This window comes from Podarcis pityusensis (genome assembly GCF_964106645.2).
Source record: "Podarcis pityusensis genome assembly, chromosome: 4".
In the NCBI taxonomy this organism is placed as follows: Eukaryota; Metazoa; Chordata; class Lepidosauria; order Squamata; family Lacertidae; genus Podarcis; species Podarcis pityusensis.
Window position 1 is genome coordinate 14,157,769 of NC_138027.1, and position 26,893 is coordinate 14,184,661.

A 26,893-nucleotide genomic window follows, 5' to 3' on the forward strand; every position below is an offset into this window, starting at 1 on the left:
GTGGGATGTAATCCATTGGAACAGTCAAATGCAACATTCCTTATTTTCCTAGAGTGGGCACAGGCACAGGGGATGTTTCGCCAGTCAGTGTAACTTCCTGTTCCACTGGTCTGGAGCGTCCTCCCCCTGCATGTGACCTGGGAGATGGGCGTGGCCCTGGCTGACTCCATAAAAGAGGCGAGTCATACAGCTATTTTCTCCCTCTTGCTCTCCATCTCTTGCTTGCTGCTCTCTTGCTGCCACGCTGTTCTCCTGCAGCCATTTTGTTCTCTTAATGTAATTTTGCTGTGTGCTGGCTCTCAGCCAGCAGCACATGAGCTCAATCTCTATGTGAGATGAACTCACAGATTGTTATGTAACTACTAAGTAAAGCCTGCATTTCAGAGATCAAATCGTGAACTGAAGTGTGAGTAAACTTCTTGTTACTTTTAAGGAAAAACTTGTGTTTTTATTCTTTTGAGAGGGATGAAAGGGGACACCAGGAATAATCCATCAAGGCAAGCCAGATTGGATTACTTAACGAAAGAGATCCAAGTAAAAATGCAAACTAGCTTCCTGCTATATTAAGGGGAATCTGCTCTGCTACATCACTCACTAGCGTGAGTGAAGGAAGGATAATACTTATGCAATATATCCTTTCTTACTATCCTTAACATTTCCACAATACCCTTCTTCAGGATAGAGCTCTCGCCCCAGGGTCTATAGGTCCATTTCGGAGTGAAGGGTTCAAGCAGAGGGGTTTTGTGCATGCAAATCTCACACTCCCCTCTTTTAATCAAAGATGGATATAAATACCTGTGGCCCATCCCAATGTTGTCGGACTCAAATTCCCTGCAACCCCAGCCAGCATGTCCAATGGTCAGGAGGGACACAGAGTCTCTATTCTTGCTATACACACATTTTTGGACTCTGTATATCCACCTGGCATTGCAAACAAAAAGCACCACAATCGGGGGATGGATTCTTTATTTCTTTGGAACAAAAAGTTTTCCCTCCTCTGTAGAAAGTGTAGCATTTCATTTCAAGAACTGCATCTTAAGGCTTGTGATCACGTTCTAGTAGCAGTACAGCTCTTCTGTTGAAATCTCAGTGGATACATCACTCTTGTTCTTAAGATGTGTAGCACATTTTAAGGGGCGGGAATAAAACACCTGGATTTCTGCATGCCCTTGTTGAGGTAGCCAAGTGTGATCATCCCTGGTTGACAACATTAAGGCTCCCTGTGTGCAGATGGACTCCAACTCCCATCAGCCTCAGCCAACATTATATCCCGGTCAGGGATATTATGGGAGTTGGAGTCAAACCACATAAGGTGCCTTGTCCCTGCTATACACTTTCATGGGAATAATTCCCATTAAACTCAATGGGGCTTACTCCCAAGTAGCCATTTATATAGATCTGTGGTGCCTGTGACTAGTTGGCAGCGTATGTGTCTACTCAGAAGTTCTCATGGAGTCCAATGAGGCTTACTCTCAGGAAGGCAGGGACAGCTGAAGCCTATGTCACAGGTGCCATGAGAATCCTGAAGGATGAAAAGTCAGTCGAGATGTACTACATTAAGGTTGCAATTTTAAATGAAATTTATCCAGGCAACTGATCACCAGCTGAGCTATCCAGCTGATAGGCACCCTGGCTTGGGAGCAAATTCTGCTAAAATCAGCGGGGCTGAAATTCCAAAGAAACAAAACCAGAGGATCCTAAGTGTTGGAGAGTGCTTTATAGGTCATTTAGTCCATGGAAAAGGACCTGTGACCCTCTAAATCGGGGGCAGCGAATCTGTAGCTCTCCAGCTGTTGTTGAACTACAACTTTCCCCATCCCTGACCATTGGTTATGCTGGCCGGTTATGTTGGGAGTTGTAGTTCGGGAGTAGGAGTGGCACAGATTCCCTACACCTGCTCTAGATATTCTTGGGACTCCCAAGTCCCATCAACCCCAATGGTCAGAGCTAATGGATACACAAGCCAGCCACATCTGGAGAGCTATAGGTTCCCTAATGCGGGGCCCGTGCATCTGGTTTTGAGCTGCATGCAAGCAAGGAGACGGTAGAACTCACCATCCTCTAATTGTTGTGCAGAAGGTGTAGCTTTTCACACCATTGTGTAATAACTTTCAGTCACCTGTGAGCAAGCACGGGCATGCCATACTATTAATCTCTGCAACAGCTGTGAAAGGCTCAATGCGAGTTTGCAAAATTTCTTTTCAGATTCGGGGAGGCGACAAATGACCTGATTTCGTTGGAGGAGTGGGACTCTTGTACAAGTGATCTGCCATCTTCCAATTTCTTTAAAAAGTCAGGACTTTTTCAGATTATTTTCAGTTTGCCATAGTGGATGCACTATGTTCAGTTTGCCACTTTTTCAGTTTGCCACTATGTTGGATGCAGACTTTGTGATGCTCTGAGCAGATCCATTGAAATCAATGGGACTTAAGCCTAGGCAGTGGCATAACAATGTCAGGTGGTACCCGGTGCAAAAAAAAATCTTCTCTCCCCACTCCCCCTGAAATCTAGTTGGACTCCCAAGAGACTGTGATCTACTCACAGTATAAGAAGACTGGCTGTGATCTACCAATTGTCATTGCCAGGAGCTGTTGAGCTTTTTTAAGGGAAGGATTGGCCAAAGTTCTTGAACTTTTTTTTGGGGGGGGGGGTTTCCTCTGCTGGTTTGCTCACCTGCCTCCTTCCCATCCTCTCCCTGCCTGCCTGCCTGCCTCCTACAGCAGAACTGTCAAAACGAAGGGGAAAGGGGAGAAGGATGCCTGCAAAGCACTGCAGCTACCGCCCTTCCCACGACGGCTCAAGGTAGGCAAGAATTACGGATGGCTGTGGCGCCAAATGTCACCCCCCTAGGAGATGACTCCCAGGGCGCTCCACCCCCAACGCACCCACCTTGCTCCGCCCCTGAGTCTAGGAATGACTAGAGTTGTGGACCCAACTCTAGGGGGTTTCCCTCACTTTATAGATTACCAATATGCACGAGTGCATATAAATTCATGGAGAGCAAAGCTGTCAGTGGCTGCTAGTTATGGTGGCTGCATGGAACCTCCAGGATTAGGGACAACATATCTCTAGATGCCAGTCATGGGGAATAGTAGCAGGAGAAGGACAAGCGTCCTCATGTTCTGCTTGTGAGATTCCCTGAGTTATCTGATTGGCCACTTGAAGAGATAAAAGGCTGGTGTCTGGTTTGATGCAAGACGGATTGTACATTCCTATGGTTTATTTTTGTGCCCAGAAGAAACCTGAAAGGGGGAAAGGGCATGAATGAAAAACTGCAGCATAAGACACACTTGGAATTAATTTTTCTCACTCTCTTGGTTAAAGCAGGAGGCAGGCAGAGTAGGTCGTGCAGCAGAGCCAACCCTCAGAACAGGAATGAAAACATCTGCTTGTCCCCAAGGCAGACTTCTGATTCCCAAATGACTCATCTGAGCAGTAGGAAATACTGCCAGAATCTAGAGCTCATGTCACTGGGCTGCAGAGCTGCAGAGCAAAATATATATATTCCACCCCCCGCCCACTAAAAATCCCTAGAAGAAATATTGCATTTAACCCCATCATATATTCTCGCAAAACAGCCGTGGAAATTCAACTCTTTTAAAAAATAATTTTGCTTTTTGTGGGTATGCTTGTAACTGTGATGTATCCCCAGAAAGCAAATTTTAGAGTCTCCCTCAAGCAGGTATTCACAAAAGAAGCATTGAATGTAATATCTCAGCCTTCTTAAAGAGAGCACCTTGGCTGAGCGGTGATGATTCAGAGATATAGCCCAGACTGTGAATATCAAACATTTGTGGGGGACCCTACAAGGCAAACCATCCAAAAAATTTAAAGCAACAACTTTGATATATATATATTTTTTCAACCGCGTGTTTGGGAAGGTTGCGAATTTCCTGATCTTGGTTTCATGTTCTGGACTAGCAAAGGCTGGGCTATGTGGAGAAGCTTTCCTCTCGTGAGTTATTTGCTCAGTTCCAGTGTCCACAAACAGCTTGGAAGTTACTTAGGACTTAAAGCAAGCTGAGCAGCTGACGAGCTTGGAGGAATTCAAGTGCGGTTTGACGACATCGGGTTCGACGGGCTGCACTGGGTCGCTCTCGCTAGCAATGATGTGTTTCACCAAGCACTTGGAAGCTTCGTCAATGTTTATGTTTTCCTGTAGGTGAAGGAAAAAAGAAGAAGCACAAGTTAGATCTTGGGTCTACCCAGTTCAGTATTGTCCACACTGACTGGCAGCAGCTGGATATGATTTCAGGCAGGAGTCTTTCCCATCCCTTCCTGGAAATACCATCCGGGATTGAACCAGGAGCCTTCTGCCCGCAAGGCAGCTGCTCTGCCACTGTATCTAAAGGCAACACGATGACCAAGTACAACAATGCGATATCAATATAAACTCTTTATATACCGTATTTTTTGCTCCATAAGACATACTTTTTTCCTCCTAAAAAGTAAGGGGGAATGTGTGTGCGTCTTATGGAGCGAATGCGTGGTCCCTGGAGCCAAATTGCCCAGGGGCAAAAAGCAGATCATGCTCCTTTTTTTAGAAAGAGGGAAGGGGGTGTTGAAACAAAGCCTCTGAGCAGCTGATCAGCAAGCGATCGGGAGGGGAGGTAAGGGACTCTAGAGATAAAGGAGGCTGCCTGGGAGGGGGGAGGTAAAGACAGCGAACGTGCAAGGAGCGGAGACAAGAAGATTAAAGCAATGAGGAGAGAAATTAGAAGAAAAGGAGGAGCAAAAAACTGCTTTAGCTAAGGAAAAGACGCTAAGGCAAACAAGAGGGAAGGGGGTGTTGAAACAAAGCCACTGAGCAGCTGATCGGCAAGCGATCAGGAGGGAGATAAGGGACTCTAGAGATAAAGGAGGCTGCCTGGGAGGGGGGAGGTAAAAGCACAGGAATCCTCAGGATTTTTGCATTGGGTCACCCCAAATTCTCCATCAGATCACATAGCATGTCCAGGGCTACAGCCTGCACCAAAAAACCCCATGCATCTACTGTTTTGTGGGGCTGCAATGGCGCAAAAACGTGGTTACAAAGCACCGATCCACATGGATCCTCAGGAGTTTTGCATTGGGCTACCCCAAACTCACTGTCGAATCACATATCATGTCTGTACAGCATGAACCACAAAAATCATACATCCACTGTTTCGTTCAGAATATTTTTTTTCTTGTTTACCTCCTCTAAAAACTAGGTGCGTCTTATGGTCAGGTGAGTCTTACGGAGCAAAAAAATACGGTAATCTATACAGAACATTGTACAATATGAAATATATGAAATATGCACTCTGCAAAACCAAATAAACAGAAGTCTTCTAAATCTCTGAAAGTCACAAAATATGCACTTTTGATGGATTCTCAAATAAACATAATTCTTATAGGTCTCTGAAAGTCTTTGTGGGCTATGCCACTGAGCTATCCAGGAGGTCTGTCTGGATGCTCATTGAGGGACTTTCCTATCACCAATTCTCTGCCAGTAGCATTGAGTGCGTATTGACGGATCCAGCTGAAAGTGCTGGCTTTAATAGGTAAGGTTTGAACAGTTTGGGACCTTGTTATTTTAAGGGCCACCACCTATTATTAAATTTCTATACCACCTTTCATCTGAAGACCACAGGGCAGTTAACGATGTAAAAACACAAACATACATGCCACAATAATGAAAGCAATGACACTACACACATGCAAAGCTTTCCAAGCCTTCGATTGACCTCCAAGGTCCTGTCCTCTGGCCCCCCATAATCATCAGACTGATGTCTTGCTAGCTGTCTTCCAGGAAGTGTGCACCCCCCCTTTATTGGTGATCCATTTTGCGTACTACCTCATCGGATTTTGTAGCTTTCACGCTGGGTCTAACGTTTTTGCTGCTGCTGTTTTGGGTTGTTTTGACATTTATTGGCCTGTTTTTAATCCTGTTATATACCTGATGCATTGCTTGTCTGTCCTTGTGAAGGTTTAGCATGACAGGCAAGGTATAAATATCTGAAATGCAAACATACAAAAGGAGGAAAGTGGCACAGACTGGAGTCTGAATATAGCAAAGGCAATTGAAGTGAACAAATGAACTCTGGGTTGGATTTAAGAATCCTGAACAGGCATGTCATACCCACCCAGTGATTGGGGGAAAATGGGACATCCCATTTTTTCATGCAAGATCGCAGCAGCCATTTTGAGTGTGCACTCTCGCTCTCACCCCAAGAAAAATGCTTTATTTGGGGCTGTGAGCTTGCACAGTGCCAAAAAAATGCATTTTGGGGTGTCATGTGAGATTGCACCCCAAAAAAGTGTTTTTTGTGGGCAAGATCATTGTGTGGGTCATGTGACTTGCCCAGAAGAGCATCCCGGAAGATGCACATCTCGGTTTTTTATCTGAAAGGGTTGGACAGTATGGGCTCTGCTTTCAGAATGGACCCATGAAATTCCTCACCACCAGGAAAGAAGAAGAGTTTGGATTTGATATCCCGCCTTTCACTCCCCTTCAGGAGTCTCAAAGCAGCTAACAATCTCCTTTTCCTTCCTCCCCCACAACAAACACTCTGTGAGGTTAGTGGGGCTGAGAGACTTCAAAGAAGTGTGACTAGCCCAAGGTCACCCAGCAGCTGCATGTGGAGGAGCGGAGACGTGAACCCGGTTCCCCAGATTACGAGACTACCGCTCTTAACCACTACACCACACTGGCTCTCAAAAGCTGGAGAAAATGTGGACACCCCTTTCTAAATGTGCCCAATCCAAGTTGGGGCTGCTCAGTGAATAGAAGCAAATCTCCCACCCATCTGAGATAGCTCAGTCGGTGGAGCATGAGACTCTTTGGTTGTGGGTTTGAGCTCCACATTAGGCAAATGTTTACTGTACCTCAGGAGGTTGGACTAGATGACCCTTGGAGTCCCTTCCAACTCTACAATTCTGTGAGTCTATAATATTTATCCCAGGGTAATTAATTGCATGGCTGCATTCAGAGATGCTTGTGTGTGGTGGACCCAGCCAGATATTGGCTCTTGATCGCTTGCACCTCACTGTGAAATTTAACAGCTTACACGGTGGCGACGGATGGAGAGCAGGCACCAACCTCAAAGGACTTGAGTCTATCATACAACATTCTGAACAGACCTGCAAATTCCTTTGGTTGACCATAAGTGACTGTCGAGGTGTTGTAGAATGCTTTGAGCTGAAGGCAACTTGAGCAACTGATATTTCCTCTGCTCTCTGAAAACTGGGTGGAGGAACCTTAAACAAGTGAAGCATCACTGGTGCAAGATTCCTCAGCCTCATTTCAGGAGACGCCCCCTACCCCGGTCAAAGTAGCACCATACAACATAGTCAACCCTATTCAGAAGCTCACACTTAAGAACCTAGGAACAACCCAGGTAGGTCAGACCAAAGCCCCATCTAGCCTAGTATCCTTTTCTCACAGCAGCCAAGCAGATGGAAAGCTCACACATTCTTTGGCGGACCATGTGAAAGTAATATGACCCATAAATAGAAAACCGAACACGACCCAATTTGATTGGTACAGTGGAACCTCAGTTTTCGAGCATCTCAGAAGCTGAACAATTCAGAACCTGGACACTGAAAACCCGAAATTGAACGCTTCCATTTTTGAACAGGCCTCGGAAGTTGAACGGCTTCCAAGGCATGTTTCTCCATCGAAATTGCTGGCCACCCATTGCGCCTCGGTTGTTGAACATTCCAGAAGTTGAACGGTCTTCCGGAATGGATTACGTTCAACAACCAAGGTACCATATCAATTTATCATGCGTTTTTGGAAATGGAATACAAATTCTGCAGAAAAACATACTACTAGAATAGTTTCAATGGTACATGTCCCACCCATGGCACATTTAGGCACACAATTTTGGGATTTCTGTTCTGTTACTAGGACACACACCACAATGCTCAAAACTTCCAGGTTTATCGTTATTGAGCATCGTAACATTAACCTGAAGAGAAAATATGACACTTTACTGAATAGGCCTTCAAGCAATTTCAGGCTGCAGTTCAGAATTCGTCACCAGTATAATTTTTGCATTTTTCATACAGCTGTAAAACAAACACACAACATTAATGCCTAGAGCTTTCATTTCTAATACCTGAAATAAATCCTGTCACATCTGGGTGCCTTGCTTTCTTTGCTGACATAATGTGCCTTTATTAGTTTTAGTTTTCATGGGCTGCTTCCCACTTCCAAATGAAATGGTTTATGATTGGCCATGTAAATCTCTTAGGATTGATGATTCTTATGGTCTAGGGATGTAAAGCTGTGTCTAGAATTTACACAGTCAAGCAGTTTATGGGAAGGTGGAATTGTGTGTCCTTTGAAACCCAGGGGAAACTGTATACTGGAAGTGCAACAGCAGAGATCATTCAGTTTCTTACTTAAGGGTTAATTCAATAAAGGGTTAATTCATTAAATAAAGTGTGTTGGGTGACACTGGTGAATGCTGAATGCTCTCCCCCCCCAACAAAAAATGGCTTATCTGGTACCTACACAGTTAATATTTTTGGTTAAGGATGCCCCCGCCGATTTAAAAACCTCCCTGTCTCGAATGGATCATTTTCATCGCCCTCATTTTCATTAAGATTCATGCTGTAACTTGAGTTTTATTGCATTCTGTAACGCTGATTGTTTTATCGATTGCTGCTGTGTCAGCTGCCCTTGGAAGCGTTCTGTCTGAAGGGTTTGGATGCAAATGGAGAGAACAAATAAACACTTTTAATTCCCACCCTCCGTTAACAGAGATTGCTCCAGGTCCTTGCCTTCTGTTCAACAGGCACCAAGGAAGCGGAGGGAGGGGGACTTTGCAAAGATTCGTCCCCCCACCTTTGGGTGTGTTCTGTCAAAGGCCAGTTCAGAAGGCCAGCAACCTAATCACTTAATCACAGTGACTATTTACATTTGCAGTCCTGTCCTTGGTAGCTCCAGCTACTGACATCTGTACAATGGAAAAGCAGAGGGTGAGGAATAATTTTTTCCCCCCTGTCAAGGACAGACTCTCCTGGAGGAAGGTAAATCTGTCAGGGGCTGCACATGAGCAGAGTTGAAGCCAGCAGTGGGTTTTCCCCATTTTCTCTGCCACCCACTTTAAATTCTGCTAAGGCCTTCATGTCACCCTGACGCAGAGCAATGCAAACTGTAGGGAATTCTTGGGGTTCACTGGAAGCTTATCTGGGATTCCTCCAGTATAAAGAGAAATCCGATTGGACTGCTTTTATTTTTTGGGGGGGGGGGGTGAGGGGGAGGTTTCTGGAAACAGGGAAGGGAAAGAAATTCAATTCAGTTTGCATTTAAAGGAAAACCTACATAATTTCCACTCTCCAAAACAATGCACGAACTGAAACACAGGGATCTTTCAGAATTCGTACTTCCCTGAATTTTGCAACACAGAACTCCACTCAAGAGGTGTGTAGAAAAATACACATTTTTGTGTGTGCATAAAAATGCATGTATAGATATAAACTTGTAGTAGGGGAAAATGCTTTGAAAAAAATGTGAACGTTAGGAGAAATTCACACTAAAATGATGGTCAATTTTCATGAGAACTTAAAAAAAATGCAAATTGATGCAAAAATGTGAGGGATCTGAATTTAAGATTGGGGAAAAACCAGATCAGAAACCAGGAAGATCAAGTATTTCCAAAAGACTGGAATAATTTTTTTATAGTATTTAAAAGACCAGTGTAAACAGTTAAAATCATTGGCAGGGATACAATGACACTTGTAATGTGAAATGAACTTTGGAAACTATGAATATATAACAGATAGATAAAGGTAAAAGATGCAGAAAAAGAACAAAAATATTTTCTTTGGAAATGGAAACAATGGAGGGAGGGGAGGAGGTCCAAAGGTTCGAAAGAACTTTTTTATTTTAATGTTTTGAAATGGTTAAAGTTAAAATGTATAAATTTATGTAAAACCAATTATATATATATATATATATATATATATATATGAATTTAAGATAGGGGGAAAATTTGAGAAACCAACATTGACAGATTCACCCATCCCTATCCAGCGATGCTGAAGAAGGGGCTTTCTGAGCTAGGAAAATGAAAAGAATCTTTAGTTCAGAACAACTGCGACTCATTAACAGCTTGTATCCTGTTGCAATGAGAAGAACAGAGATGTTTCTCAATCTGGACCTCTGGATTCTGAAATGAGGCGAAGGATAGATAAACGGTTGCCATGGTCACCAGGCCTTGGCCTAGCAGGGACATAAAAGACAGTGTTGGATTTACGTATAAGCTAAACAAACTTTAGCTTAGGGCCCCACTCTCTTGGGGGCCCCCCCAAAAAAATTAAAGGAAAAAAAAACCCCTGGGTGTACATTTCCAAAATATAAGATAAAAAAGAATTAAAATAAAACCTACATACAGCAACAGTGTTTTGTGTTGTGTAGGCTCCTATGATGTAAGTAATGGGCCCCGCCTGCTAGCCTGCTCCCTAAAATATCACTGGTTTGCTCATTTCTATATATAGGGTGCCTACATAAAATACATATTTTGTTATGTGCAAATGGCTTTAGATACCTATTAGGTCCATAAGTTACCATATGGCATATGTTCAACACAAAAAACAGTGAGAATTTGTTGTTGACAAAGGACAGCTGGACATATAAAGGGCCCCATTAGTTTCAGCAGCTTAGGGTCTCATCAAACCTAAATCTAGCCCTGATAACAGACCATTATTGGAAGAGGATACCTCCAATGGCTCTGGGTCCAGTGTAAGACCCCAGGAGCACACTGGCCAAAACAAACAGAAGCTATCGTCAGCGAGATGCATTCAGCTGGTTTTCTGCTAATATATTTGCAATTAATTTTACAAAGTGTTTTCAGGCTCTGGTTATAACCCTCTTGCCCACCGGTGCTCAGACCCTGTTTGAGGGCTTTCCATAGGCTTCTGGTTGGCCACTGGGAGAACAAACTGCTGGAGTAAATGGGACTTTGGTCTGAACCGGAAGACTCTTCTCATGTTCTAATGAAGTAGCTTCCACGTGTCACAATGGAAGCGAAGCAGAACTGCAAAGGAAGCCCATTACTTCCTGAGTACCGACCTAATACTTATCTCATCTCTATGCGGTAGTTCTGGCTATCTTATAACGGCTTCTTTAGAAAATGTCAGCAGAGCAAAGTGGAAATGCTCATGCAGGGGGAATAGTGCAGTGCAGTGGCAAACATGCTGGGTTTGGAGCGGGGAGACCAGGATTCAGGTCCATTTCCTTCTCAGAGATGCAGCTCAGTGTTTGCCCTCCAAAACCTCAGAGCTAAAAATAGGCATAGATCAGTCTGTGTCAACCTGGTGTCCTCCAGCTGTCTTGGACTACAATTCCCATCAGTCCCAGCCGGCACTGGCGGGAGTTGTAGCCCCAAACAGCTGGGGATCATCAGGTTCACTAAGGCTGGCACAAATCTTGTGTACTTACAACACTTCTATTCTGCATCTCACATACACACCCCTGAAAATACTTCTTTGCCTGTTCATAGAATCATAGAATTGGAGAGATGGAAAGGACCACGAGGGTTATCTAGTCCAACCCCCTTGCAATGCAGGAATCTATTGCCCAATGTGGATCTTGAACCCACAGTCCTAAGATTAAGCCACATGCTCCACTGATGAAGGGTACCGTACTCACTGAGGGACACAAAGAACTTTACAAACAGGTAAAGGTAAAGGGACCCCTGACCACTAGGTCCAGTCGTGGACGACTCTGGGGTTGTGGTGCTCATCTCGCTTTACTGGCCAAGGGAGCCAGCATTTGTCCACAGACAGCTTCCGGGTCATGTGGCCAGCATGACTAAGCCACTTCTGGCGAACCAGAGCAGCGCACGGAAACACCGTTTACCTTCCCGCCGGAGCGGTACCTATTTATCTACTTGCACTTTGACGTGCTTTTGAACTGCTAGGTTGGCAGGAGCAGGGACCGAGCAACGGGAGCTCACCCTGTCGCGGGGATTCGAACCGCCAACCTTCTGATTGGCAAGTCCTAGGTTCTGTGGTTTAGACCACAGCGCCACCCACGTTACAAACAGACTCCTGCTCAAACCAATGGGATGCCCCCCCGACTGCAGCCCCTACCACCTAAAGCTGATCCAGAGGGTCCCCAACTCTCAGAGCAGATTTAGGGTGTGGGGGCTGCAGGGAGAAAGTGTTTGTTGAGTATTTGGGGCACACTTGCTTAGAAAACATACAGTGGATCAAGATCATTTCAGGGTGTGCAATGCTCATGTATCTCCAATAAAACATTTTTAAGTAAACAAAACAAAATGGCAGATTTCACCTATATATATTTTAAGTGGCTATCTTATCTTGCTGACATTCCTGTGTTCTTCTTTTTTAAAAATGGTTCCTATCCACCCCTGCCCTTAGGGATGGGGCAAGGCAGAAAACTAAGATAGTACCTGCATAATACCCAAAACTTTCTATCTCACATACACACCTGTATACACGAAGGGCACCTACCCCTCCTTGTGTCACAACCTTGCCAGCCCTCCATCCTGCCCTTTACCCCTCATTAAGACTCACATATCCTCAACAGCTCCCTCAAGCAACCCACATCCTCACAATTTCTTCATCCCCCTCACATATCCTCAGGGTTCCCCTGAATTCCACCATCCCTGCATTTTCCAAACTTCTCCTGTTGTTCAAAACTGCCATTTAAAAACCTGCTCTTCCCTTTCAATCCCCTCCCGCACCCCAATTTCATGCAGATCCAGGACTGTGATGCAGCACGGTATATCCTCCAGAGGGTGCTGCAGTGTGACTGCCTTACATTTTTATTATATAGAAAGATAGCAACCTACAGCCTTAAAGAGGAGTACAGTGGAGCCTCGGGTTGCAGATGTAATCCGTGACTGAGGCACGTCCACAACCCACAGCATTCGTAACCTGCAGCACCACGCCTGCGCACATGTGACGCGATTTGATGCTTCTGTGCATGCGCAAAACATGATTTAGCGTTTCTGTGCATGTGCGATTGGCGGAACCCGGAAGTAACCCTTTCTGGTACTTTCGGGTTTCCTGTAGTCCGCAACCTGAAAATGCAAAACCCGAAGCGTTTGTAACCTGAGGAACCACTGTTTAGGAATCTGCCTTTTACATTGGTCCACCTAACTCAGCATTGCCTACACTGACAGGCAGAGGCTCTGAAAGATTTTCAGAAGGGAGCCTCTCCCAATCCCATCTAGAGATTCTGTTAGGGATTGAACCAGGGACCTTTTGTACACAAAGCCGATGAACTACCACTGATCTACAAGCCCTTTCATTTTGTTGCATGAACGGCAACAAAAACGGAGAAACAAATCAAGGCAGAGCATGGCATTGGCTGTGCGCCATGCGCAAGACGTTAGCAATAATTACTAGAACAGCTCATGTTTTGGACTCAGCTTATCGCAGGGCCTGCTACACAACAGCTAAGGTTAAGCTTACAGATTTATGTCTGAGCTCTCCCTGCCAAGATGTGGCATTCCTTCCAAAATCTATAGCAACTGCATGCAGATTCCCCTAAATCTCCAGAGAGCTAATTATGCAAGGGGAAAAAAAATTCTGCTTTTTTTAGGCTGATGAAGACGCTGTGCAGGAGATCCATGATTAGGATCCCCCTGTTTTCATTTTGCTGATTAAAGCCATGTAGAGCCATGCTTTGAAGAGGGGAGGGGATGTTGAATCCTTTCTCTCTGCCCGCCTGCCTCGCCCATGTCAATTAGCACAGGGGAGGGGAAAAAGACTGGAACAGTAAAAGTGCCGGCTTTATTTCGCTCAAAGAGCCAACATCAGCTTTAGGAATGGAGAAACCAGGCCACCACTTCTCAGAACTAACTGACTTTCTTTATTTGCAGTCTGTGGACAACTATTGTGGAATTGATTTATTGGTTTGGCGTGACCCCCGCTAATTGATTTACGATCCACAATTAGCTCTTTATGCCCGGCGCGCTTCCTCCGAGCTGCGCCACTCAGCTCCGTCTCCAGTAGCTCTCCAGTCACGCCTCAGCAGAGTTGAACACAGCGGTGAAAACTGTCACGTAGCTTCACTTAGCTTCAGACAAACACACACAGAGACCAGGTTTGTCCATTTCAGTCCTTTATTCCGACATTCCCCAGGAAATCCCTGGGCTCACCGCAGCCATGACAAAACTGCGACCTCTTCCCTCAGAGACCAGAGGGGAACAGAACGTAACTCCTCCCAGCTCCTCCCAGCTTCTAAAGCTGACGTCAGAATGTTGAGGCATCATGGGAACAACTTAACCTGTTAAGTTCCAAACCCAACACCCCCTCTTGCCGAACCATTCTGACAAGACCTTTTTGAGTTCAACACCTTTCCCTTTGCCTTGTGCCCCTTCCCGGCATCTTTCCCAGGCACCTGTTGAACCCCTTCAACACTCCCAGAATCACACTGTGCGACACTTTTCCACGCACTTGTGACCTGATACCCTACTGACCCATTTGGGCCAGCAGTTGTGTCTTCTCCGTCAGATCCTTCCCCCTCTGACTTGACACCCTGTTTGTGAGCTTTCTCCATTACGCTAACCGGAGATGAAGCCTCACACCTGGACACTCCTTTCACAACCTTTGGAGATGCCCAGACCTGCCCTGAACCCTGATCCTGGACCTGGTCCCCATCACCGGGTTCTGAACCCTGATCCTGGACCTGGTCCCTATCACCGGGATCAGCCTCTGGCTCCCTTTCCTCCTCAGAATCAGACAGACATTCTGAGAGAAAATCAGGACCATCCCTGAGTCTTGAACACCCATCCTGTTCACAGAACTCAGCCTGCTTACTGACCAGCAGCTTGGTTTGATCACCCTCTGGGTATGCAAACTTCCACCCATTGGTTGCAGGATCATATCCACAGAAGATCATTTCCTGAACCTTTGGACCACCTGCCTCAAAGAGCTCAAAGGGCTCTTTGGCTACCCTCCCAAACCCGGGAAAACCATGTACCTTTGCACCTTTGCATGCCCTGCACCCTAGGGACCTCCCACATTTCCGGAGTTTGTACCCTTTTGTGCACCTGTGCAGCTTTTGCACATGACTGGGAACCTTAGCACACTGCGCCTGTGCTTTTCCAGCATTCCCACCACCCTCCAGAGGTGACTCCAGAACAAAGAGATTGTTCTGCCCCCTTTTCACGTTGGCCACTTGTTCCTCCTGTAAAGGAGAAAAAGACATGTTAGCCACAGCAGAAACCGACTTTCTCATTCCGTCTGCTAACATCACAGTTGTTCCTGTTGAAACAGCCCTGCAGTTCCGCATTTTGCCAGCAGGCTCGCTTAGCAGGTGCTGACCAACAGCAGTATTCAAAACCCAGCGTGTCACCGTGTCCTGGCTGGAGTTGTTCTTCACAGTTGCCATAGAAGCAGTGATAAGAAAACAACCCTCCCCAGCGTCTGAACCACGTCTTTCCCTTGCGTTCCCACGCTGGCCTCCTCTCCGAGACTGGTTCCCATGAGAACTCAGCTGGTTGACCTTGGGACCTTCCTGCCCAGCTGTCGCCGCTCTCCATGGGCACACGTAGCAAGCGTCGCGTCAAATTGCACACATAGCAACAACGAACTCCAGTGGAAAAACACTGCCCGGGGCTCCTCCCAGCTGGCCTCCTTCTCCTTCTTCCGGAAAAGCACCCCTCGCCAGCTCCGCCCCCTCTGGCCTGGCTCCCACTGCGGCTTTCTGGGAACCTGCTTTGTTGACATTCCACTCCAGCACGCACAGTGGACAAGCCTTTACACTTGCCTTTGGAATCCTTCGCCCCCCCGATCTGCTCACTAGCACTCCTTGAGGCTAAAGCATCAGGAACAGGGGCACCAGCCATCTCTAGGCTTTTCTCAATACTTCTCCAGGGCTCTGGCCTCCTGCTGAAGCTTCACAGCAAACGCAGCAGCACATTCCCAGACAGCCCTTGCTCAACTTCTTAGAGTGAGCATTTCAAACGCAATGTCCTCCAAGACCTGGCTGCCTGCCATTGTCTTCCGTTCTCCCAAGGGGCCCCAAGCTGTACTCACAGATTACAAGCTCTTCCGGCACCCATCCGTGGAGAAACGATTTCCTGCTGCCCTCAGCTCCCAGCACTCAGCTCTCAGCACAGGCAACCACTTTGTGTCTTTCAGCTGCTCTCTTAGTTCCGCAGCTACTCCTTTGCCTCCTAGCAACAGGCAAAAATCTCACCACCTCCTGCCGCAACTTCAAACGCATTCCGGCACTTCAAAGCGTTCCTGTGACAGTTTTACGATCGGTGATTAAGGGTCCATAACCTGTGGAATTGATTTATTGGTTTGGCGTGACCCCCGCTAATTGATTTACGATCCACAATTAGCTCTTTATGCCCGGCGCGCTTCCTCCGAGCTGCGCCACTCAGCTCCGTCTCCAGTAGCTCTCCAGTCACGCCTCAGCAGAGTTGAACACAGCGGTGAAAACTGTCACGTAGCTTCACTTAGCTTCAGACAAACACACACAGAGACCAGGTTTGTCCATTTCAGTCCTTTATTCCGACATTCCCCAGGAAATCCCTGGGCTCACCGCAGCCATGACAAAACTGCGACCTCTTCCCTCAGAGACCAGAGGGGAACAGAACGTAACTCCTCCCAGCTTCTAAAGCTGACGTCAGAATGTTGAGGCATCATGGGAACAACTTAACCTGTTAAGTTCCAAACCCAACAACTATAACACAACAATTAGCAATAAATAACGTAAAGAGAAATGCACATTAATGCAGCTCAAATAAAACACAGAGTTATAACAACGCTAAGGAGTGTGAGTCTCTCTGTGTGTACGGCGATCGGAAATGCTCTAATGAAAACAGCCACATTCAAAAACTTTGCCATCTGTGATCGACTTACTGGAGCCTTGAAGCAGACTGATCGTAAGACACTCAAAAGAGAAGCCAGGAAGGAATTAATGGGATATATTAGGTCTTTCCTAGCCTCTTGATAAAAACCATAGTAAAAAAAAAGAAAAAAGGAGGGGGGATGAAAGATAGACTCAACTGCAACATTTTTAAAAAGGCAGCATCTTTGGTTCTTTGGGGTTTTGTGGTATCTGCCATCTAACAAATTAGAACGTTAAACCTTGTCAAAGAGAAGGAAACTTCCTATATTTAGGGATAGTTAACTTTCCCAAGTCTGGCTTTCCATCTTTATAGAAGGGGCACGGTACCAGCGACTGAGGGGTTCTCACAGAATTCCTTGATGCTCTTGGAAATCGATATCCTAACGCCCCTGTTCAGCAATTGATTTGACACCCTTCGGACCCCACAGTTCACAGGTAAGAGGGTGACAGACCTACTGAGCTAATTTTTGCACCACAGGCTTCAACCAAGGTGATTTGAAAGAATCAAACATGCCGTAGAGACCAAGGAAAACTCACAAGAAGGCTGTGATGGTAAAAGCCTCCCTCTGACAGATTCATAGCGGGGGGGGGGGGGAGCTTCGGATCCAACCCAATGGACCAGTTGAGAGAAGCATACCTCTGTTTAATAATAATAATAATAATAATAATTTATTATTTAAATCCCGCCCTTCTGGCTTGGTCTCCCCAGCCACTCTGGAAGGCTCCCAAGAGAAGACTAAAAACACACAAAAACATCAAACATTAAAAACTTCCCTAAAGAGGGCTGCCTTCAGATGTCTTCTAAAAGTCAGACAGTTGTTTATTTCCTTGACATCTGATGGGTGGGCCTTCCGCAGGGTGGGTGCCACTACCGAGAAGGCCCTCTGCCTGGTTCCCTGTAACCTCACTTGTCACAGGGAGGGAACCACCAGAAGGCCCTCGGAGCTGGACCTCAGGGCTGAGTGATAGGGGTGGAGACGCTCCTCCAGGTATACTGGGCCGAGGCCATTTAGGGCTTTAAAGGTCAGCACCAACACTTTGAATTGTGCTCAGAAACGTACTGGGAGCCAATGTAGGTCTTTCAAGACCGGTGTTATGTGGTCTTGGTGGCCGCTCCCAGTCACCAGTCTAGCTGCCGCATTCTGGATTAGTTGTAGTTTCCGGGTCACCTTTAAAGGTAGCCCCACGTAGAGTGCATTGCAGTACTCATTGCAGTTGAGAGACGAGCAAGTTTTTGGTACTGCATGCAGTTCCTGCACCTCTAGCTTTGTGAGAGCTGAGAAACGAAGCACGAAGTCTTCCACTAGTTATAGTTCCCGAAAGTATAGTTTGCCCAAACTAGGAAACTATGGTCAACAGATTTGGAACAAGCCAGAATATTAAGCCAACTTCAAAGCAACATAGGTTACAAGATTGACTTACAGCCTTTCCTTTTGCATACTAAAACATGTTTTGTTATTCTGGCCTCTTCTGAAGCTGGAAACAATAGCTACCAGGTTCAGAGGAAACAGGAAACGATGGTCAATGGAACTACTCTGTTTGCTCATTGATGTGACGGGGGCTGCATGTGCAGCCAAAAGCCCCAGTCATGTCCAGGCTTCAAATGAATGAAGTCAATGCCATTGAACTTCGATGGTCAATTCTCAGCAGCCATAGCTGCTGCCCATTGATAAATTTGTTTCCCCCAAAGATGCCAGATCCTTTCTGAAAAGCTTTTGGAGTCAGCAGCAGCCAACACATTTTTTTTTGGCAAATGAATTCCACATGTTATATTTATGAGTTCTATAAAGAAAAGCCGTTTATTCTCGGAGGCATCACCGACTGCTAGACCTCGTGAGTGAGAGAAATGTTGCCATCCTGTGACCAAGTACTTCCTTTGGTAGAATCATAGAATCTTAAGAGTTGGAAGCAACCCAAAGGGCATCTAGTCCAGCCCCCTGCAATGGGTATGTCTTGAATCTGCTGCATAACTGGGACAGTTGCTGGCTGTGTTGGAGAAACTGAATTATGGGGGGGAAACCTTTCCTCCATAAAATAAATGAAAACTTGATTTTTCTCAACTCCGTAGTGGGTGGTTTCACTTTGCCGTCGGCCAAAGCACACTGGAGGCCCGATAGAGTTATTTAAGAGCTTGAAATAATTAGATTTTTTTTTTTTTTTAAAAAAATGGATGTAGTTAATTTGCAAGCTCATTCTGGTCGAGTCTGGAGGCACTTCTACACTCACACACTCTCTCCTACTGAACTTACTAACTAATTTGGCTCCATTTGTAATACATTTTCAGTTCTCAGCAGCCGGATCTTCCTACATTGGGGAAAGCAATTACTGAAAGTCACTATGTTCCTTGCTCTCGCTGCTGTGTATCCAAAGGGGTAACAAGGAAATGCTAACTGCTGAGTTTATCACAAGGAATGGCAATTCATGGAGTGGAAGGGGAAAATAAGCAAACCCGTCAACAGGTTGAAAAAGGATGCAGTGATGGACACCAAATTCATGGAGGATATCAGTGGCTTCTAGTGATGATGTCTGTGTAATAAGGTAAAGGTAAAGGGACCCCTGACCATTAGGTCCAGTCGTGGCCGACTCTGGGGTTGTGGCGCTCATCTCGCTTTATTGGCCGAGGGAGCCGGCGTACAGCTTCCGGGTCATGTGGCCAGCATGACTAAGTCGCTTCTGGCGAACCAGAGCAGCGCACGGAAACGCTGTTTACCTTCCCGCCGGAGCAGTACCTATTTATCTACTTGCACTTTGACGTGCTTTTGAACTGCTAGGTTGGCAGGAGCAGGGACTGAGCAACGGGAGCTAACCCCATCACGGGGATTCGAACTGCTGACCTTCTGATCGGCAAGTCCTAGGCTCTGTGTTTTAACCCACAGCGCCACCCGCGTCCCTGTCTGTGTAATAGTACCCGCAATATTGGAGGCAGCATAGGGAATACAAGAGGGGAGATTGCTATTGCCTGTGAGCTTCCCATAAGCCTCTGGTTGGGTCTTTTCCCTGATCCTGCATTTCATGTATACAGAGCATGGTCAAAAGTGTTGGATGTGATCCATAACAGGCAGTCAAGTACAACATTCCTTGGAATGCTAGAGAAGACATGCGAGGGAATGTTTGGTCCAGCCAGTCAAAACTTCCTGTTCCTCTTGGCTGGAGCATCCTTCTTTTGCATGTGATAGAAGGTGGGTGTGACCTAACCTGTCCAGGTAACAAAAGGATGAGTCACGCAGCAACCCCCTCTCTTTTTTACTTCCTTCTTCGTTTGACCAGCTTTTAGCTAGGACTGCTCTGCTAGTTCTCAGCTAGCAGAAGCACTAGGATTATTCCCCCATATGGGGTAGATCCACATGTACATATTTGTAACTAAGTCTGCCTTCAGGAATCCAACTGTGAACCGATGTAAGTAAACTTCTTTTATTGACTTTGAATAAGATTGTGGTGTCTTTATTCTTTTAAGAGGGATTAAAGGGAACTTACCAGGAATGTACAATTCAATCTGAGACAGACTGAATTGTATAATAGTGAGAAGCTCACACGAGCTTGCAACCAGCTATCTGCTGTGCATGTAAAAAAAGGGAATGTAACTCTGCTAAGTAAAGGAACTTGCTAGCACAAGTTAGGAAGGATATTAATAAACAGTATATCCTCTTCTGCCACCCTTAGCAACCTACAAAAAGCAGGTATGAGCAGACTTCAGGCTTTCAAGTCTACTTTGCTTTTTACTAGAACTCTTGAGCTCCAACAGCTGGAGTCAGCTGCAAAATGTTGCCTGGGGATGGTGGAGCCACTTATAAAATGGTGGCTCAGGGTATGGAACAAGTCACCTATTGGGCTCCATGTGCCATGCACTTGATTTCCATATATATATATATATATATATATATATATATATATATATATATATACCGTATTTTTTGCACCATAACACTCACTTTTTTCCTCCTAGAAAGTAAGGGGAAATGTCTGTGCGTGTTATGGAGCGAATGCCTGCGGGTGGCGGGGGGAATCTGCTGCAGTCGTGAGCAGAGGATCCATGGTTCCCCTTCCTTCCCTCCTCCGTGGTTACAAAATTGGGCTACTCCAAACTCACTGTCAGATCACATGTCTGTGGCCACAGCATGAACCACAAAAATCATATATCCACTATTTCGTTTAGAATATTTTTTTTTCTTGTTTTCCTCCTCTAAAAACTACGTGCGTGTTATGGTCTGTTGCGTGTTATAGAGCGAAAAATACGGTATATATATATATATATATATATATATATATATATATATATTGCATACAACTCCCACAGCCCCTGAGAACCACTGTGATTTGTGGGAAGGGACCCCATCACTACCACAGTAGACTGGAATTCACAGCTGAGTAGCAGAAGCTATCACAATATAGTAATCTAATTCACATAAATTGTAAATGCTTGTATATGCATGTGTTTAAATTTGATTGGTTGGTAGCGGAATTCCAGAGAGTTCTCTAGTAGTTCTCATGGGATTGGCTAATGCTGGTCACATGGGAAGAGACTCCATTTTACGTGAGGCAAGGTGACTGTGTTTTAGAATCCACTGTGAACACTGCTAAGTTGGATAGAGTGTTGTAGTTCTTCTCTGCTTGAAAGAGAGCAAAGCTGCAGGAGAAGATAAAAGTGGAAATCTCTCACAGGAGCTGCAAGGCATGGCCTAACTGAGATACAGAAGGCTGAAAGTGCTGAGCTCTGGAAAGAGAAGAAAATACAGTTGTTTGGAAGTTAGAGGAAGAGATTGCAAGCCCATGCTTGGATAAGCATGTGACTGTGAATATTTTAATTTCCAAAGAAGGGTGTCGGTCATATATATGATTTGAGCTTCTTAGCTGTGATTTTGCTACCCTGACTTCAATCTTACAACATGTGCAGACCCCTTAAACATCGCAAGGACAAGTTACCTTTGCTGACGTTTCGAACCATCCCACAAAGCCATTCTCTTTGCAGAACTGCTCCATCTTGATGCCGTTGTTCACCAGCAACTCTTTGCCCTGGTCGCATTTGTTTGCCAAGAGAACTGCCGGCACCGGTTTGCCATTGGGGAGACTCAGCTTAGTGTCCAAATCCTCTTTCCATTTGGTGACCGCTTCAAAGGTTGCGGGCCTTGTCACATCAAAGACGATAAACGCTCCCATAGCTTCTCGGTAATAGACTCGCGTCATGTTCCCAAACCTTTCCTGACCTACAGACGACAAAAGCACACACCGTTAAGTGAATGCACACAAAGGAAGATCAATACTGAACAGATGGGGGGAATCTTTTGATTAGCTTGTTTCCTGGATTCAGGCTGGATGCCTGAGAATATAAGCATTGCCTAGATGAATCTCATCCCAGGCTCATCTGGCCAGACTGCTTTGGGAGGTGCTAAGCTCACTGGATGTATTTAAAAGGAAGCTGGTTGGTCATTCATCAGAGATGCTGTAATTGCAAGAATCCTACAGTGAAATGAGGAAATGGCCCAGGACAGCCGATAACCAGGGATGATAAGTATTTGACTGCTTCGATCTGTGGAACTGGCAACAGTGGTGTGCAGTCAGTGGATTAGGGAGGCTAGGCTGGTCATCTAAATTTTCCCTTGGTGCCTCCTTCCCAAAGCCTAGGAAGCTTCTCCCCGTCTTAAAGAGGGAAGTGTGATGCTCACAGACATCACCACTCCCAAATTGCCCTTGTAAGCTGGTGCCGATTGACAGCACAGTGTTTTTTCCATCACTCGCTGAAAACCTTTTTTGTTCAGGCAAGCCTATTCAGACATGAATCTCATTTGCGGTACAGTGGTACCTCGGGTTACAAAGGCTTCAGGTTACAGACTCCGCTAACCCAGAAATAGTACCTCGGGTTAAGAACTTTGCTTCAGGATGAGAACAGAAATTTTGCGGCGGCGCGCGGCGGCAGCTGGAGGCCCCGTTAGCTAAAGTGGTACCTCAGGTTAAGAACAGTTTCAAGTTAAGAATAGACCTCCAGAATGAATTAAGTTCTTAACCCGAGGTACCACTGTATATACATTAAAATCAGTATCATACCACTTTAAATAGCCAGGTCTTCCCCCAAAAAATCTTGGATTGCAGTTTGTCAAGGGTTCTGAGGGTGGTTCGGAGACCCCCTTTTTTCCTCACAGAGCTAAAATTCCCAGAGTTCCCTGGGAAAAGATATTGGTTGTTAAACCACTCTATTATAGAGCCTGAGTCCTGGAGATGGAATTTTGGTCACTCCACTGTCATGATTTAGTAATGGAATATTGGCGGCAGGAATATGGGACATGTGATGGGAGATGACAGAGAAAGCACTGAAGAAACCCAACAAAAATACAGATGGCCTTATCCAATATACAGAAAATAGGCCAGGTTAGCTCGCCCAAGCAGATCAGGCTGCGAACAGATATTCACTCTACAACAGATCGTTCAAAAAGCTATTACTTGGCAAAACTCATCTGAAAATCAATTCTGTTGGTTGATTCCCACCCCCCTTTTTTAAAAAGAATGCAAGCAAGCCCGTCAACACAGTAGTTTGGAGAAGCACTGCTAGATGCATTGAGACACTGAGAAAATTAACCAATGCTTTTTATTATGGAAACAGACAAAAATAATAATACCTGATATTGGACAGGGTATGTGCTGTGATGCAGCTACTGAGATGAGGCTGAGCTGTTTATTTGCAGTCCGCTCCACTTACAGCATCCTCCCCTGAGAGCAGTTGCTTTCATATACTGAAAGCAAAGGCTCATCTCCTGCTCAGCCCCAAGCATGGTATGTGATCTTGGTCAAGACAAAGATAGATGTAAACATTAGGCACAGATTCAGTAAAGTTCTGAAATCGTGAGGACTTTGTTGGCCCAAAAATGGAAAACACAAGAAATTCCTACTATTGCGGAGTGGCAGGTGAAGATGATGGATTTTGCTGACTTGGCCAAACTGGCTTGCAGGATTTGAGACCAGGACGATCAGAAATTCCAGAAAGACTGGAGTAAATTTATTGTATATTTAAATGATAACTATAAAAATTTAAAAACACTAGCAGGACTGAAGTAACTCCTACAATGTAGATAAGTTGTGAAGAGCTAGAATGCGCGATTGGATTTGATATGGGATATACCAGCTGAAGGTGGCGCTGTGGGTTAAACCACAGAGCCTAGGGCTTGCTGATCAGAAGGTTGGCGGTTTGAATCCCCGCGATGAGGTGAGCTCATGTTGCTCAGTTCCTGCTCCTGCCAACCTAGCAGTTCAAAAGCACATCAAAGTGCAAGTAGATAAATAGGTACCACTCCAGCGGGAAGGTAAACGGTGTTTCTCTGTGCTGCTCTAGTTTGCCAGAAGCAGCTTTGTCATGCTGGCCACATGACCCGGAAGCTGTACGCCAGCTCCCTCGGCCAATAAAGCGAGATGAGCGCCGCAACCCCAGAGTTGGTCACGACTAGACCTAGGGACTAGTAGCTGAAGGGAAGGAGGGAAGTTGTAAGCTCGGCAGAGCAAAAAGGTTGATATGTTGATCCATGTATTGTTTGAAAAATGTGTAAGGAAAATAATAAAAATTTATTGGGAAACACGCCTCCCCCCAAAAGTTCTGAAATCTGTTCTCCAGATTCTGAAACATTTTCTTGCTCTGAGAAAGAGGCTCATTTGCCATTATGGGTATCCTTTTCCAGAAATCTCCCAAAGAACCCCAAGATTCCATTGGAACACAGCTTGAAAACTCCTGCTTCCATCTCTGAAGTCAAGCAGCAGACCAGCCTGAGCTCTTAAGAGGAAGATGGGTTGGAAGGTCGCAACTTTCAGAGTCCAGATCCACCACCCCAATTCCTCTGCTCCCCCCCACACACATCATGTGTTTCTTCTTCTTCTTCTTCCAAATGCACAATGGCCAAAAGCACACAGCCACGAGCTGTCCCATTTATGACACAGACAATATCACAGGTTTGCAACACTGAGCTATTGTTCAATAGGCTAACGTTTCTTTCTTTTTTAAAAAAGGAGGGCACAAATTCATTCACATGATTCAGAAAATCCAAAAGTGAATTTCTGTCTTTGATTCTTTCTCTCTTATTTAACACTGCTATCCATTGATGACGCTAAACTCGAAGCATGATCTTTTGGGGGAGAAGCGAAGGTCACGCACGCACACAAAAATGCACACAACTCTTTTGGACCATTTCCTGCATAAGATGCCTTATGATCTTTCTCCACAGCCTAATCAGATGAGTGGCTATATCATGTGTTGTTCAACCACCCCTTCCCTGAGAAGCTTCCCTTGTATGCCAGCATACCTCCTTCTAAAAAATTCAATTAATTTTCAGAGCAGTAGCTTACAGCAAGAGAATTTCGCACAGTGAATTTTGCAAGACCTCTGCAGGGAAATGAAGAGGGCTGAAGGATTCTTAGGAGTGAAAAAGTTCAAATAAATCTAGCCTTTCCCTTTTGGCCCAAGAGGTCAGAGGTCTGCCAGTCACACACACACACACACACACACACACACACACACGATCTAAATTCTAGCAGAGAGGAATTGCAAAAGGAAATGGGTGAAGACTCTATATACTAGTTCTGTGCTGAACCTCACCCCAATTTTTTCTTCAAAAATTTCATTCCCTTTAAAAGTGGACTCCCCACACCCGTGCCTCTTTTATATGGAAGGGGACAGAACAGAGTGGACAGGCCTCTACATAGTGCCATGTGTTCAATCTGGAAAGTGCTTCTGGGCTGCAAGTCTGCCCACAAACAGCCCCAGTCTACTGTGAGTGAGCGTGGGATTTTTAAGCACCTGTGAACCGAAAAGAAGATATAGTCATTCCTCGGGTTACAGATGCTTCAGGTTGCACGTTTTCGGGTTGTGCACTGCACCGAACCCGGAAGTACCAGAACGGGTTACTTCCGGGTTTGGGTGCTCGCGCATGCGCAAAAGCACTAAATCGCGCACATGCGACGCTGCGGGTTGCGAATGCTGCGGGTTGCGAACGTGCCTCCCGCATGGATCACGTTCACGACCCGAGTGTCCACTGTATCTCGTTTAGTTCATGAAACCCAATACCCCACCACCATCATGTTCCCCTCTGCCCTTTTCAGAGGCATCTTTGAATGAGAGCCAGTGTGGTGTAGTGGTTAAGAGCGGTGGACTCGTAATCTGGGGAACCGGGTTCGCGTCTCCGCTCCTCCACATGCAGCTGCTGGGTGACCTTGGGCCAGTCACACTTCTTTGAAGTCTCTCAGCCCCACTCACTTCACAGAGTGTTTGTTGTGGGGGAGGAAGGGAAAGGAGAATGTTAGCCGCTTTGAGACTCCTTCGGGTAGTGATAAAGCGGGATATCAAATCCAAACTCTTCTTCTACCCCCTATGCCCTTTGAACGGTTGAAATAAAGACCATGTGAACTTTCAGTGAAGCCTTACCATTTATCTTCCTAGGGTGCCACATGGAAGATGGAGCAAGCTTGTTTTCTCCTGCTCCAGAAGGTAGGACCTGAACCAATGACTTCAAGTTTCAAGACAGGAAATTCTGACTCAACATCAGGAAGAACTTTCTGAGGGAACAGACTCCCTCAGGAGGTGTTGGACTCTCCTACACTGGAGGTTTTTCAGCAGAAATTGGACGGCCATCCCTCATGGATGCTTTCGTTGAGATTCCTGCATTGAAGGGGCTGGACTAGATGTGCCTTGGGGTCCCTTTCAACTCTTCAATTCTATGATTCTGTTATCCTTAACTTCTCCACACCTGGCACGCTGCAACAAAGTGATGGATGAATTGAACTGATTCTTCACATAGGTTTCCCCCTGTCACGGCTAGCTCAGCCTTTTGAGGGGGGGGGCATGGCAATCTCAAGAGATTTCGGATGCCTGTAGTGGAGGATCAAAATAGTTCCACCCTTCCACTAACAAAACCAGGGAAAGTCTTCCAGAGTAAGCCCCTTGATGTGAAGTGAGGTAGTTTTGCACTTCTTGTATGTGCCAAGGAGATTCAGAAACTTATTTTCAGGGGTTGTTACTAGGCAATACCCATATCCACGGAAAGCAATGGGGCAACATCCATGCCATAGATTTTAAACACTCTCACCTAGTTTGTTATCAAACATGGTAGTCTT

The 26,893-nt window shown here is 45.6% G+C and overlaps 1 protein-coding gene across 1 annotated transcript in view; it reads right to left on the bottom strand.

The window, feature by feature from the left end:
* Nucleotides 1-949: 949 nt before the first annotated feature.
* The window catches only part of RAB38 (RAB38, member RAS oncogene family), a 36,230-nt gene continuing 10,286 nt past the window's right edge, over nucleotides 950-26,893 (bottom strand). Inside the window, exons 2-3 of the mRNA XM_081002462.1 lie at nucleotides 21,731-22,011; nucleotides 950-4,156 (exon numbers count right to left, since the gene is read on the bottom strand). Of these exons, the coding sequence (XP_080858588.1) occupies nucleotides 4,004-4,156; nucleotides 21,731-22,011 (434 nt within the window). The 3' untranslated portion in view covers nucleotides 950-4,003. The remainder of the gene's footprint in view (nucleotides 4,157-21,730; nucleotides 22,012-26,893) is intronic.